This window comes from Fundulus heteroclitus, chromosome 9 (assembly GCF_011125445.2).
Source record: "Fundulus heteroclitus isolate FHET01 chromosome 9, MU-UCD_Fhet_4.1, whole genome shotgun sequence".
Lineage (NCBI taxonomy): Eukaryota > Metazoa > Chordata > Actinopteri > Cyprinodontiformes > Fundulidae > Fundulus > Fundulus heteroclitus.
The window spans coordinates 1,829,879-1,842,437 of NC_046369.1; the positions used below are offsets into that span (position 1 = coordinate 1,829,879).

The 12,559-nt window shown below is 39.5% G+C and overlaps 1 protein-coding gene and 1 non-coding gene across 2 annotated transcripts in view; one reads left to right on the plus strand and one right to left on the minus strand.

Moving 5' to 3' along the window:
* apc2 (APC regulator of WNT signaling pathway 2) overlaps nucleotides 1-12,559 on the plus strand; it is a 45,268-nt gene that overhangs the window by 20,881 nt on the left and 11,828 nt on the right. Inside the window, exons 8-11 of the mRNA XM_036140800.1 lie at nucleotides 6,020-6,118; nucleotides 8,340-8,742; nucleotides 10,551-10,649; nucleotides 11,656-11,795. Coding sequence (XP_035996693.1) covers nucleotides 6,020-6,118; nucleotides 8,340-8,742; nucleotides 10,551-10,649; nucleotides 11,656-11,795 — 741 coding nt within the window. The remainder of the gene's footprint in view (nucleotides 1-6,019; nucleotides 6,119-8,339; nucleotides 8,743-10,550; nucleotides 10,650-11,655; nucleotides 11,796-12,559) is intronic.
* On the minus strand, nucleotides 357-4,231 carry LOC105940196. Its single transcript, XR_004931640.1, has 3 exons — nucleotides 3,870-4,231; nucleotides 563-1,348; nucleotides 357-394 (listed from the first exon to the last, which is right to left on the minus strand). It is a non-coding gene; the product is annotated as an uncharacterized LOC105940196 (transcript).

Sequence of the window (12,559 nt, forward strand, 5' to 3'; positions counted from 1 at the left end):
GAAAGGTTACCTTTAAGTACTGACTCTGAGCTAAAATGACGCTCTATGCAGATGACGCTGTTAGATTTATTAAATAAAAGGAGGAAACACACAGGAGAAAATTACAACTTTCTAAAAATAATCTGAAATCGATTGTTAACTTACAGTTTTTCAGAGACCACAGGTCTTCAGTTGACTGACAACTGCAAAACAAGAAAACATCAGCACGCAAAAAAAAAAAAAACACGATATTAGTGTATGTTTCCATCCTGCGTTAAAATAAAAACTTAAAATGCTTTAACTCACCTCGGGTCGGTTCTCGGCAGGAATAAAGTGATTTCAGAGGACAGAGTCTTTCCTAAAGGTTTATCGTCCTCGCCGTCCAGACAGCGTTTAGTCTGACGGTTTTCAGAAGCTGCCAAAAAGACAACGCCGTTGGATTAACTGGACTGGAGCAGCGCTGATAGGTCTGAAACTTTGTTACATACGCAGCAGATACTTTAACCGTTGGTTTTTAGCGTGTACAGAGAAAATACTGCGAGGTTAAGGGTTTGATCCGTAGTTAGTAGATTCAGAGCCGTACCTGTAGATATCTTTGATGCAAACATCTTCTCGCTTTGTCGCGTTGGGGGCGAACTCTCCTGGGTTTTCCTCTCAGGACCAGAACCAGTCAGCTGACTGACCTCGGACTTATTCAGACCGTTTGCTGCGGCGCTCTCAGATTTCTCCGTTTTTTCTTGGTTTTGTTCGGTTGGATTTATTTCTAAGGCTTTGGTCGTTGTTGCTTCCTCCCTGTGGTTTGTTTGAGCAGCCTTTGGGGGAGGCTTGTCTCTTCTGAAGAGATTCCTGAAAGGTTCATCTGCTCTCTCTGCTGTGGAGGATTGCGTCCTGGGCTCCTTCCCGGAGGCTTCCTTCTCTGCTACGTTCTTCTTCTCTCGATCTCGTGAAGGACCAACTCTAAAAATGTTGGAGAGTCCCTCCTTTAAGCTGTTGAGGTCCTCTTTTAGAAAAGTCAAAGGGTTGTTAATCTTCTCTGCCGATTGGCTCGGTTTGGCATCCGAATCTTTGTCCTTGAACATTTTTTTCACTTCCTCTTTGATCAGAGTCATAGGACTGGTTGCTGATTTTGCTGTTTGCCTCATTTTAGGGAAATCGTTGCCCTGCTCGTCTTTATCGCCCGGCTCCTCTGGCCCGGGGCCATCACCCCCCCGTGTTTCAAGCTGCTTCTGCTCACTTTGCTTTGAAGCTTCTTTAGCGGCACTCATTTTTTTTTAACACCTTCTGCGCTTCTAGGTTTTAATGTTCTGTTTCACTGCTCCATCCTGGTCCTTTTGGGATGTGCTCTGAAATCTGAAGTCAGACTGGAGCCCTAAATGAGAAATATGTTGAATTAGTCAGAAATATTGATTGCATGGTGACAACTAGTCTTTGAGTGGAATATTAGCATTTGAATTGCATAGCATGTTTTCTTTTTCATACCTTCACATAACACTATTTAAAAAAAGTTCAAATGCAGAGAGAAACTGAGCCTCTTGGGACGTTTTGTTGAAATGTGTACCAATGAGCCACAGTCGTGGTCTCCACACCAACCTATGGTCGTCCTTTCCAGCTTTGTGAGGATAATTTAACACACCGGGGTACGAACTTTTACGCTTTTGGGCCAAAATTGTTCAATCAAAAGCGCCCGAGTGCCAAAAAATTAAGAAAAATAAATAACAACCAAAAGTACTAATGCTGCCCAACAGAATATGATCATTTTAGGAAAAGTATATTAAGCTATATTTAGCCTATTTTATTAAATGAATTCCAATCAGATTTTAATGCACCAAAGTCTGCATTCGAGTAAAATTTGCTATATTTGCTATAAAATTAAAGAAAACTTAAAAAGTGTGACCCTAATAAATAATAATAATAATAATTAACACTTATAATGATAATAATAACAAAACTTAATAATAATAATAATAATAATAATAATAATAATAATAATAATAATAATATGGAAGTTTTGACAGTGAATATTATTATTATTATTATTATTATTATTATTATTATTATTATTATTATAGAAGTTTTGAAATGACAATATCATTATTATTATTATTATTAATAATATATTATTATTAATAATATTATTATTATTATTAATAATAATAATAATAATATGAAAGTTTTGAAAAAATAGTAAATATTATTATTATGGAAGTTTGGAAATGACATTATTATTATTATTATTATTATTATTATTATTATTAAAGTTTGGGAATGGCAATAATTATTATTTATTATTATTATTATTATTATTATTAAAAGAAAATGTTTTGCACTGTACCAAACATTCAATTAAACATTCAATTGTAAGATTCTACATTGTCTATAATAAATTTAACCCAATTAAAAAAAAGCCGTCTCTCCCAGCTTGCACCTCCTCCTCCTCCTTTGCGTTCTCCTCCATCCTCATTGGTAAATATGAAGCCAAGACTTTTCTTTGACGATTATATTGCAGCCTGAGGAACTCGCAGCTTTCTACCAGCAGCCAACACAACCCAGTCAGGACGCAGTTTAGAGCCCTACTCTAGCCTTTAAAGCCATTTCTATTCAACAAAGAACCTGATCATGGCAAGATCCTTGCAGCATTGACTGGTTGCTGTAGCTTGAAACCTGCAGGTGACAGATTTAGGTTGCGGTGGCAGGAATAACATAACCTGGTGTTGGTTTGGTGAGGCTGCAGCTTCACGTGGAGCCACAGGGGCCAGATTGGTCGGGTCCTCTGACCCTGCTGCCACCCTGATATGCTGGCATTTAAAAGAAATGGTTGTCACCGTTTGTGCTTTAGGACCTCCAGGTTCATCTTGTCCACACAAATATTATAAATCACGGATTAGTGTTCATTAAGAAAACAAGTTGGAAGGTTGTGAGTCACACATTTCTCCACATTCGAAGTTTTTGTGAATATTTCTGGGAGCGGGCTCAGATTTTTCGGCTCGCTGTAGAATGGTCTGGGGTTGGCTCAAGGGCTCCTAGGCAGCTGGGTCACCTGAGCCGCTCTACACGGACTGCAGCATCACTGATCCGATTCGGTACAGCTGCAGATAATGAACTCTCACACTGCAAAAACTGAACTGAAAATAAGTAAAATGTTCTTAAAATTTGTCTATTTTTCCTTGATTTGAGAAGGTAAATAAAATGATCTGCCAATAGAATAAGATTTTTGCTCTTAAAATAGGAACAATTCATCTCCATGATCTTATTTCAGGTGCAGTATATCTAATTATCTAATTTTAGGGGTCAAAGTACTCATTACATTGGCAAATAATTTACCTGCTCATATCTAGGACAAAACCACTAATTTTAAGCACGTTTTACTTATCTTTAAATCCGTTTTTGCAGTGCATAGAAATGACGGTCCTTTGATGATACTAAGTCATTTTGTCCAGAGATCGGGGGGTAAAAAAACTCCAAACAAGCTATAAATCATTGTCTTTTATAGATTATGCTGTTAGCGGACGTCTCCGGTGTATACTGTGATTAGCTAATTTAAAAAGCTCATTGGGCTTCAGAAATAACAACACATATCAAGAATTTGTCAGGATTTGAGGCCATATCCTAAAAATGTGCCTGTCTCTTTAAAACACCTGATTTTGTGCCAAGTTTAAAATCATACCACAGTGTAACGTGACAGTTTCAAACAGCTTATCCGTTTTTACATTACCACCCCGTCGGTTTAACAGATTCCTACAGAACGACACGATGAAACAGACAAAACAACGCGTGACACAATCAAACCGGGAGGCTGAAGGTGTGTTCAGGATTTTCTGTAAACCTCTAATCGTGTTCAGGCTTGTTGAGACTTACATTTCAGCTACATTAGGAGCGTGTCGGATACTCACGGCTTGGTTTTTCTTCATCCTTCACCTGGAAAAGGAAACAAGGTGACGGAAAGGCAGCAGTCAGGCCTCCATGCGACAGTCCAGAACTGGAACCGGCGTCTCTCTCAGAACCTTTCTGTCACTGAGCTCATCTCCGCGGTGGTCGGACCTGTTTGGCTCCATATTTTAGTCTGACACCGGATGACGTGATTGGCTGAGCGAAGCAGCAGTTCTGGTTTCAGCTTTGAAAAAGAGTCAAAATCCAACATGAGTTTGGATCAGGGTTGGGTGTAACTAATGTACGGCCCTGGGCCGTTTCAGTAGGGGGGCCCCTTCAGGTTCCCCGTCACACACAGAAATGTAATCGGTTTAAGAAGCAATAAAAAAAAAAGAAAAATCAAGGATATTTTATTTGTCACTGTGTATTACCGCGGCAAAATTAATCCTTTATTTATTTATTTATTTATTAATTTTTAGCGTTCAAGAGTAACATAAGTAATGTTTGGATTCATTCTGGGCACGATTGGTTTATGTTTTTTCGTTTTATTTTGACAGTCCAGTGCAGTTCCGTGTATTTCTTTAAGAAAAAAAAAAAACAGTCAAACAGCCTTTTAACGTTGCACCAAATCAGAAACTACGAACCAGATGCCAACTTTACCAGCATGACCCCCCAAAAAAAAGCAGCAAACTCATCTTTTTTTCTACAAATAAAAGATTAACAAGGGATAAAGTGGACTTTGAGGCTGCTTTATGCAAATATTTAAATTCACATTTGTTCAGGATAGAGCTTATTCTGACCGTGACTTTGTCTCCATTTCTTTTATTCTGCCAATAAGTCATGCTGACTGCAATAGTTCCCTCAGCAGATGGATTTTCTCCAGATGACATATTATTATGACCTACAAAGTTCATTTAACTCACTTCCCAACCACTTTAGGATTTTAGGATGTGAATGGGTGAATGACTGACGCTTTGGGGCCGTCAGACTCCATAAAGTGCTATACAAGTTTAATTTTACCATTGATCCATTTTAATTTTTATTCGTATTTAAGCCTTTTGATGGTCTCTCCTCGCTCTGCTTCCCTGATCTTTTACAGCCCCACTTATCACCTCATTCTCTTTGGAGTTTTTAAATATCTTTTTAAAACAGCGCTTTCCTCTGGCTTTTAATACTTAGTTGTTGTTTTTTATCTGTATAACAGTCTGGGCCTTTGTGTTTGTTTTATTTATTTATTTTCAAAATTAGATTGGATTGGTTTCTGGGGTAGGAACATTATGACTTAACTCATTTTTAGACAACTTTTGGTAAGTGATCCAAACATTTCCGAGAGAACCAAAATTCTCTCTTTCCATTTACTGGAGCAGCTAAATACATCTTTATTGGATGTATCTGCGTCCTCTGTGGCAGCAGACGGACAGTCGGGGCCGATCAGGGCCGCGGCTCCGCTCGCTGGCCTCCATTTTGTTGGCTGCCGTGTTTTAATGGAGGCGGTTTTGGATCGCAGCCACAGATTCCGTCTTTTCCGGCAGGACGACGGCAGACATCCAGGTTTCCTTTTGTCAGACGGGAGGAGAGCTCACAACAGCTCGGCTCTTTGTCTGCGCAGCCTTCATTTACAGCTCTGGCTTTTGCTTAACAGCCAGAGGCTTTGCCATGGTGACGGGATGGAGGCGGGGGGGGGGGGGGGGGCTTTAATATAGATCTCTGAGGACTTCAGCCTGTGAATCCAAATGAAGTTGTGTTTTATGTGTGTGTCCAGACCAGTCCTGAAGGAATGTGCTGTTTGCAGACTTAATGGATGTGAATGAGCTTCACACAGATCTCTTAAAATTGTGCACCAGGAGTTGCATGCTGGTCATAAAATAGATTTTCTTTCTTATTCTAAATATAGAAATATGGCATTTTATGGCTGTATTCATCTTCAAAAACAAACTGTCAGGTTTACAAGTCAAACTGGAATCAGTGCATTGACTTCTCATTAATTTCTTTGGGTTTCTGCATCGTTAACTTTCATCACTATAGACCCAGCAGAACTGTCTCCGGACATTTTGGTAGAAAATGAATTAACACCACTCTCTAACCCCCCCAATGCAAATCAAGCAGAGCCAATAAAGGAATGAAAGTGGGTCAGAGAGACTCTCATGCCTTCTTCTTTCCTTTTCCTGTGCAGCTGTCTGGAGCTGAGAAGCCGCCTGCTGGAGAACCGGAGAACTGCGCCTCATCAGCGGCTGTGGCTGCAGGAGCTGAGGCTGCAGACGGAGGCAGCAAGGTAGCAGCTCCTCTCTTACATTCTGGGTTTCTATGATTGCAGAGGCAGAAAAACCCTAAATATACACATCAAGAAGGATTCACATTAATTCCTCTCACCCCAGAAAAAACTGCTGGTTTTCCAACATTTAACCAGGCACAGAAATCTCTTTAAAACAATATATTTAATGGGTTTATTAATTAATAAAAAACATGTTTAGACCCTTTCTCCACCATTCGTTTGTGTGCCTGTAATTATTTTTAATTATTCGACTAACGGGACCTGGAGAGAATGTCCATCCTTTTCTTTATAAGGATAAGCATTCTGTTCAGAAAGCTAGCTGTGAGACATTTTTGAGTAAATTTAAGGGTTTACTGAGTTATCCTATTACAGAGTTTAAATTTAAAAAATGTTTTAATGTCTTTTATTGTTATAACAATAAGCACAGTTAGCATGGCTGGCATCATTAAATCAGAAATCTGTGTGTATTCCCTAAAATACGGGTTTCTAACTCCGCCCTCAACAGCCACTGTCCTGCAACCTTTACATGAATCTCTGCTCTAACGAACCTGAATAAGATGACTGGATTACTCCTCATGTCATGCAGCTCTGCAGAGCACTAGTAATGAGTCCTTCATTTTATTCAGATGTGTTGGAACAGGAATGCATCTAAATGTTGAAGGACAGTCGCTCTCGAGGGCCCAAGCTGCAGACCCTTGCCCCAGGATGACAGGCGGAGGCTGAACGCTGTTAAATAAAACAAAGCAACTTTTTTGTGCTTCTTTCAACCGTCCGGTTATCTGCTGAACACGGCCAAAAAAGACGCGTCTAAGATCAAGATGAAAACCCTACATCTGCAGGGAAGGATGCTCAAAACAAATGAAATTAACAATGTCACTTGGCGAGATTTCTTGATTTAATATTATAGTGTAAAGTTGAACACTTAAAATAAATAACTGTTAAATAAAGACAAATTATCTAATACTTCTAAAGTGAAGCTGTTGTTTTTTTCTTGGTAAGAACCAAATAATTTGCAGTGAAGTTTTGCTCTCTCTCGCCGTCTCGCAGCCTGAATGAACCACAGAGCTGTCTCAGCGTGTTGTAGAACATATTTTTTTTATAACTTCTGACTAAAAGCAGCTAACATGAGTCTCCTTCCTTCCATAACCAAAGGATCATCAGCGCTACCTGGTAACACTTGGCACAGTCGCCTCTGATCAGAAAACATCCGTATTTCTGAATTTCCTCGTGACCTGTCTCCAGTCTGGGCCGATCACGCTCTAAAGCAGGGGTGTCAAACTCATTTTGATTATGGGGGCCGCATTCAGCTTAATCTGATCTAAAGAGGGCCACACGAGTAAACTCATTGCAAGATTAAATAAAACAAATAAATGTGAACTTGTTGTTGATTTTTATATTAAATAAATTTCACTTTTACACAATATATTATAAATAACCTCAGTGTTTTTAAGTAAAGTATGTGCAATTTTAACAATACTTTTACTCTGTTAAACATTTACTTGTGCATTATGCATAAGAACTGATCACAGTGATTGGACAATGTTGAAAAACATTTATTCACATTTTTTGGAACTTAAAAACACTGTCCTGCATGACAAAATACATCAAACAGATAAAAATTAAGAAATGATTAAAATTTTTCCACACCTGAAGTTTAATCTGCTAATTAAAACACAGCGCCCCTCGTGGATAATATAGGAACTGCAGATTTTCAATTAAACGAAGTACATGTTTTTTTTTCAATAATTGTTTTATCATTCTCTTCCTTTTATCTCCTCTTTCTTTCACCTTTTGTTTTGTTTTTTTCTTGTTCTTCCTTTCCTCTCCTACTTTCCCATTGTAGTGTCCATATAATTTGAGACATTCCCCGCATGAATCATAATAAAACTATTCACATTCATAAATCAAGCGGAGCATTATGGCAAAAGCAGTACTGCTCCACTTGTGAAAGTCAAATCTGATGAGCTCTTTTTGGCATTAAGACAACAATTCTTATTGCCACATTGCCAGACAGGACACTGGGGAAAAAAAAAAAATTATTAATATATTTTTTTAATAATGATAATGGATTTAGCCAGGGGTGTCAAACATATGGCCCGCGGGCCGGATCCGGCCCGCGGGCCATATGTTTGACACCCCTGCTCTAAATCGTCTGATTGCGGCCACGGCGCCACCTCTCAGTGCATCTCCAGCTTTCACTTTCTGTGCCTTTCCTCCTCAGGTGGAGATGGTGTTCTGGCTGCTCTCCATGCTGGCCAACAGGGACAAGGACGAGATGTCCAGGACTCTTCTGGCCCTGTCCAGCTCTCAGGACAGCTGCATCGCCATGAGGAAGTCTGGCTGCGTCCCCTTGCTCGTTCAGATCTTGCACGAACTTCCCAGCGGGGTTCCCGGCGAGACGACAGACGGCGGCGGCGCCTCGACCGGCTGCGGCCGAGACACCAAATCCAGAGCGAGCGCTGCCCTCCACAACATCGTCTTCTCGCAGCAGGACGAGGGTCAGGCCCACCGGGAGATGAAGGTGCTGCACATGCTGGAGCAGATTCGGACCTACTGCGACAGCGGCTGGGACTGGCTGGAGAGTCACGCCGTGACGCCTTCGCCCGGAGGGACCAAAACGTCCGGTGAGCCTAAAGCTGAGCGTACGCTGGACGTTCTCAGCTACAGCTCAAACTTCTGGGTTTAAAAGTTCACAGCTCTCCATATCTGTTCTTACTGTACGTCTAAAAACCACGTCAGACTCAGCGCCGTAGAGAGATGGCACTACTCGGACTCGTCTATCCGGAAGCCAAATGTAAACAGTAGAAGAAGAAAATGAGGGAAGTGTCATTGCTCATAGACATAATATAAGAGTAGACGCGTCATTGGGCGGGTTCTGCCTATGCTGTGATGCGTCAGAGCGTCCGCCATCTTAAATGTGGCAAATCTGCAGTTACTCAGTCACTTAAACAGTATCAGAGGGACTTTAATCTCTGAATATACTTTGTATTCATAGTATTTCTGTTTTTGTAATATTACAAGTTTATTTTCGTATCCCTTTAGCTTCATTCTCCTGAATTTATTCTCCTACAGAATAAAAATATTTAAAATAATCTAACCTGGCCCTATTACTCCAGGAGTGAAATAATTCTGCAAACTGTGATTATTCTGGAAATGTTCCCCCTTAATTCTCATAATATGACGTTTTTTCTCATAACATTATCACTTTTGTGTTTTTTTTTTTTTACTTTATTGACCTAGGACTTTTATTTCTCATATTATTAATTTTACCTCTTTAATACTCCCCCAAAAAGTCTGTTCCTAAAGGTTCACATGTGACACAGTTTTATGAAATAATGAAGAACTTCAATGTTTAGATTTAACAAATTGGGATCTCTGTATATCATAACACATACACACACACAAAAGAAAAAAAAAAAAAGAAAAAAAAAAAAAAAAAAAAAAAAAAATTATTATATATATATAGATATAGATATTATATATATATATATATATATATATATATATATATATATATATATAGATAATATAGTATATATATATATATAGAAAGAAGAAGGAATTCCTCCTTGTTTGCACCATGCTTAGGGCGGCGAGTGGGGGGAAAATCGGGTCGTAGCTCTGCTTCACCAGCAGGAGGCGCTCACCATCTCCTCAGGAGGGTCGACTGAATGTCAGACATGTTTGAATTTCATCCGACCGTACGATTCCTGATCAGGAGGAGGTCGTGAGAGGCTGATGGCCCCTCGTTACCCCCTGGATGCTACAGGATGCAGACGGAACTCGGCCTGATCCAAAAAAATCTCGAACGACTGAAGAATCTGCCCAAAAAGGCCAAAAAATCGTAAAAATCCTCCTAAGAAACACAACTGAATTTAATCCTGTGGCTCCATGTAGACCAGGGTGACTTAATGATGCACAGTAACCAGTTCAATATTCATGTCAGTAGAGGCTCTTTGTTTAGTAATCGTTATTTATCGGGATGCAGGGCACACAATGTTCAGTGGATTACGCCCCGGGCAGAGCGCCACTCCACCACAACGCTCCATACAGACGCACAATAGCTCCGACACAGCCACACCTGATTTATAATCCCAGATTAGCCTCATGCATACGTGGAGTAAGGCTGCGTAGGGCTCTGCACCCAGAGAGGCTGGACCGAGGAACTTCCTGGGGTGTTAACCACTGCTCAGCCTTCACTGCGTTTCACTGATTGGTTTTACATCTTCATGTGAAATAGGTCTCTTCTGACCGGTCAGAAATGATGATGGATTAAAAATGTTTTGTTGCCCAACACTAACAAACATAAAAACATAAATTTTTGTCTGAACTGGTAGAAAACTGCATTATTCTCCTTTTCATCTATCTGATCCCACAAAGCTTTGATTTGGTTTGAAGCTGACCTCTTTTTGCCTTTTTCACCCATGTGCAGATATTCCTGAACCCGTGGATCCTCAGATCTGTCAGGCCATGTGCGCCATCATGAAGATGTCCTTCGAAGAGGAATACAGACGCGCCATGAACGAATTAGGTTTGCGTTTGGCTTTTCCTAGCTGCTTTCTAATTGTTTATGGCAGGGGTGTCAAACATTCGGCCCGCTGAACAATTTAATCTGGCCCGGTGGCTAAATGCATCATCATTATTAAAAAAAAATAAAATAAAAAATTTTCCCAGTGTCCTGTCTGGCAATGTGGCAATAAGAATTGTTGTCTTAATGCCAAAAAGAGCTCATCAGATTTGACTTTTACAAGTGGAGCAGTACTGCTTTTGCCATAGTGCTCTGCTTGATTTATGAATGTGAATAGTTTTATTATGATTCATGCGGGGAATATCTCAAATGATATGGACACTACAATGGGAAAGTAGGAGAGGAAAGGAAGAACAAGAAAAAAAGGAAAAGGTGAAAGAAAGAGGAGTTAAAAGGAATAAAATGATAAAACAATTATTGAAAAAAACATGTACTTTGTTTAATTGAAGATCTGCAGTTCCTATATTGTCCACGAGGGGCGCTGTGTTTTAATTAGCAGATTAAGCTTTAAGTGTGGAAAAATTTAAATCATTTCTTAATTTTTATCTATTTGATGTATTTTGTCATGCAGGACAGTGTTTTTAAGTCCAAAAAAATGTGAATAAATGTTTTTCAACATTTTACAATCACTGTGATCAGTTCTTATGCATAATGCACAAGTAAATGTTTAACTGAGTAAAAGTATTGTTGAAATTGCACATACTTTTCTTAAAAACCCTGAGGTTATTCATAATATATTGTGTAAAAGTGAAAATAATTTAATATAAAAATTAACAACAAGTCCACATTTATTAGTTCTATTTAATCTTGCAATGAGTTAACTCGTGTGGCCCTCTTGAGATCAGATTAAGCTGAATGCGGCCCCTAAACCAAAATGAGTTTGACACCCCTGGTTTAGGTTTTTTTTTTTCACACACAAAATTCAGGAATAATACCGGCACTAAGCAGCTGGTTTTAAGTTCTTGTCAGGTTTTTTTTTTTTAGTAAAGAGTGTGTTGTTCTTCTCCAGGCTGTTTGCAGGTGGTGGCAGATCTCACTCACCTTGAGCAGGAGATGTACGGCATGCAGAACGACCCCATAAACATGGCTCTGCGCCGCTATGCTGGGATGGCTCTGACCAACCTCACCTTTGGCGACGTCGTCAATAAGGTGCGGTCAAACGGTGGAGGCGGAGGGGGGGGAAGGCAGGCGGGAGGGACTGGGGTCCCTTAAATCGCAGTCTAGCTGGGCCTACAGGGTTTCATTACACAACAACACAGATTATTCATCTTAGCCGTAATAAAACAGTCCTGGGGAGTACGCTTAACGCCTATACAGGCTGGAAACGTGTTAAATCAGACTTTAGTGTCCAGTTTGGGCTAATTCACTTCAGTTTTGTTTATATGTTGCCAGTTCATCTCAAGGCACTGTACAGAGTCAAGAGAGTATGGAGAAATATTTGTATTTTCAGATGTTAGCAATCAAAACACTATTCGGTTTTAGCCTACCAGTCGTTTTAACCGGGACAAGAAGACAACGATAAATCGTTCAGAAACACTGTTGATGACATCATATTTGGGTACCGGGACAAAGAAGCAAATACAAAGGTTGCAATATGCGGACCAATCAGAGACCAAGGTTTACAACGCTTGGCACGCATATAGTTATCACTTGGCAAGGCAAATTTATTAGTATAGCACATTTCAGTACAAAGACATGCAAAGTGCTTTACATGATTAAAATATAGGAAAAGAAAACAGAATAAAAGCAAGTTTGAATAAAATGTAGAAAAACTGAAACAGAATAAAATATAGAAAACTAAAAGAAAAAATAGAAACTAAAAGCAAATATTAAAAACAGTTGGACTGCAAACTTAAACTAATGATGTTTCAGTAAAACAGTTTAACTAGAACAGTTGAAATCCTAAACTAATG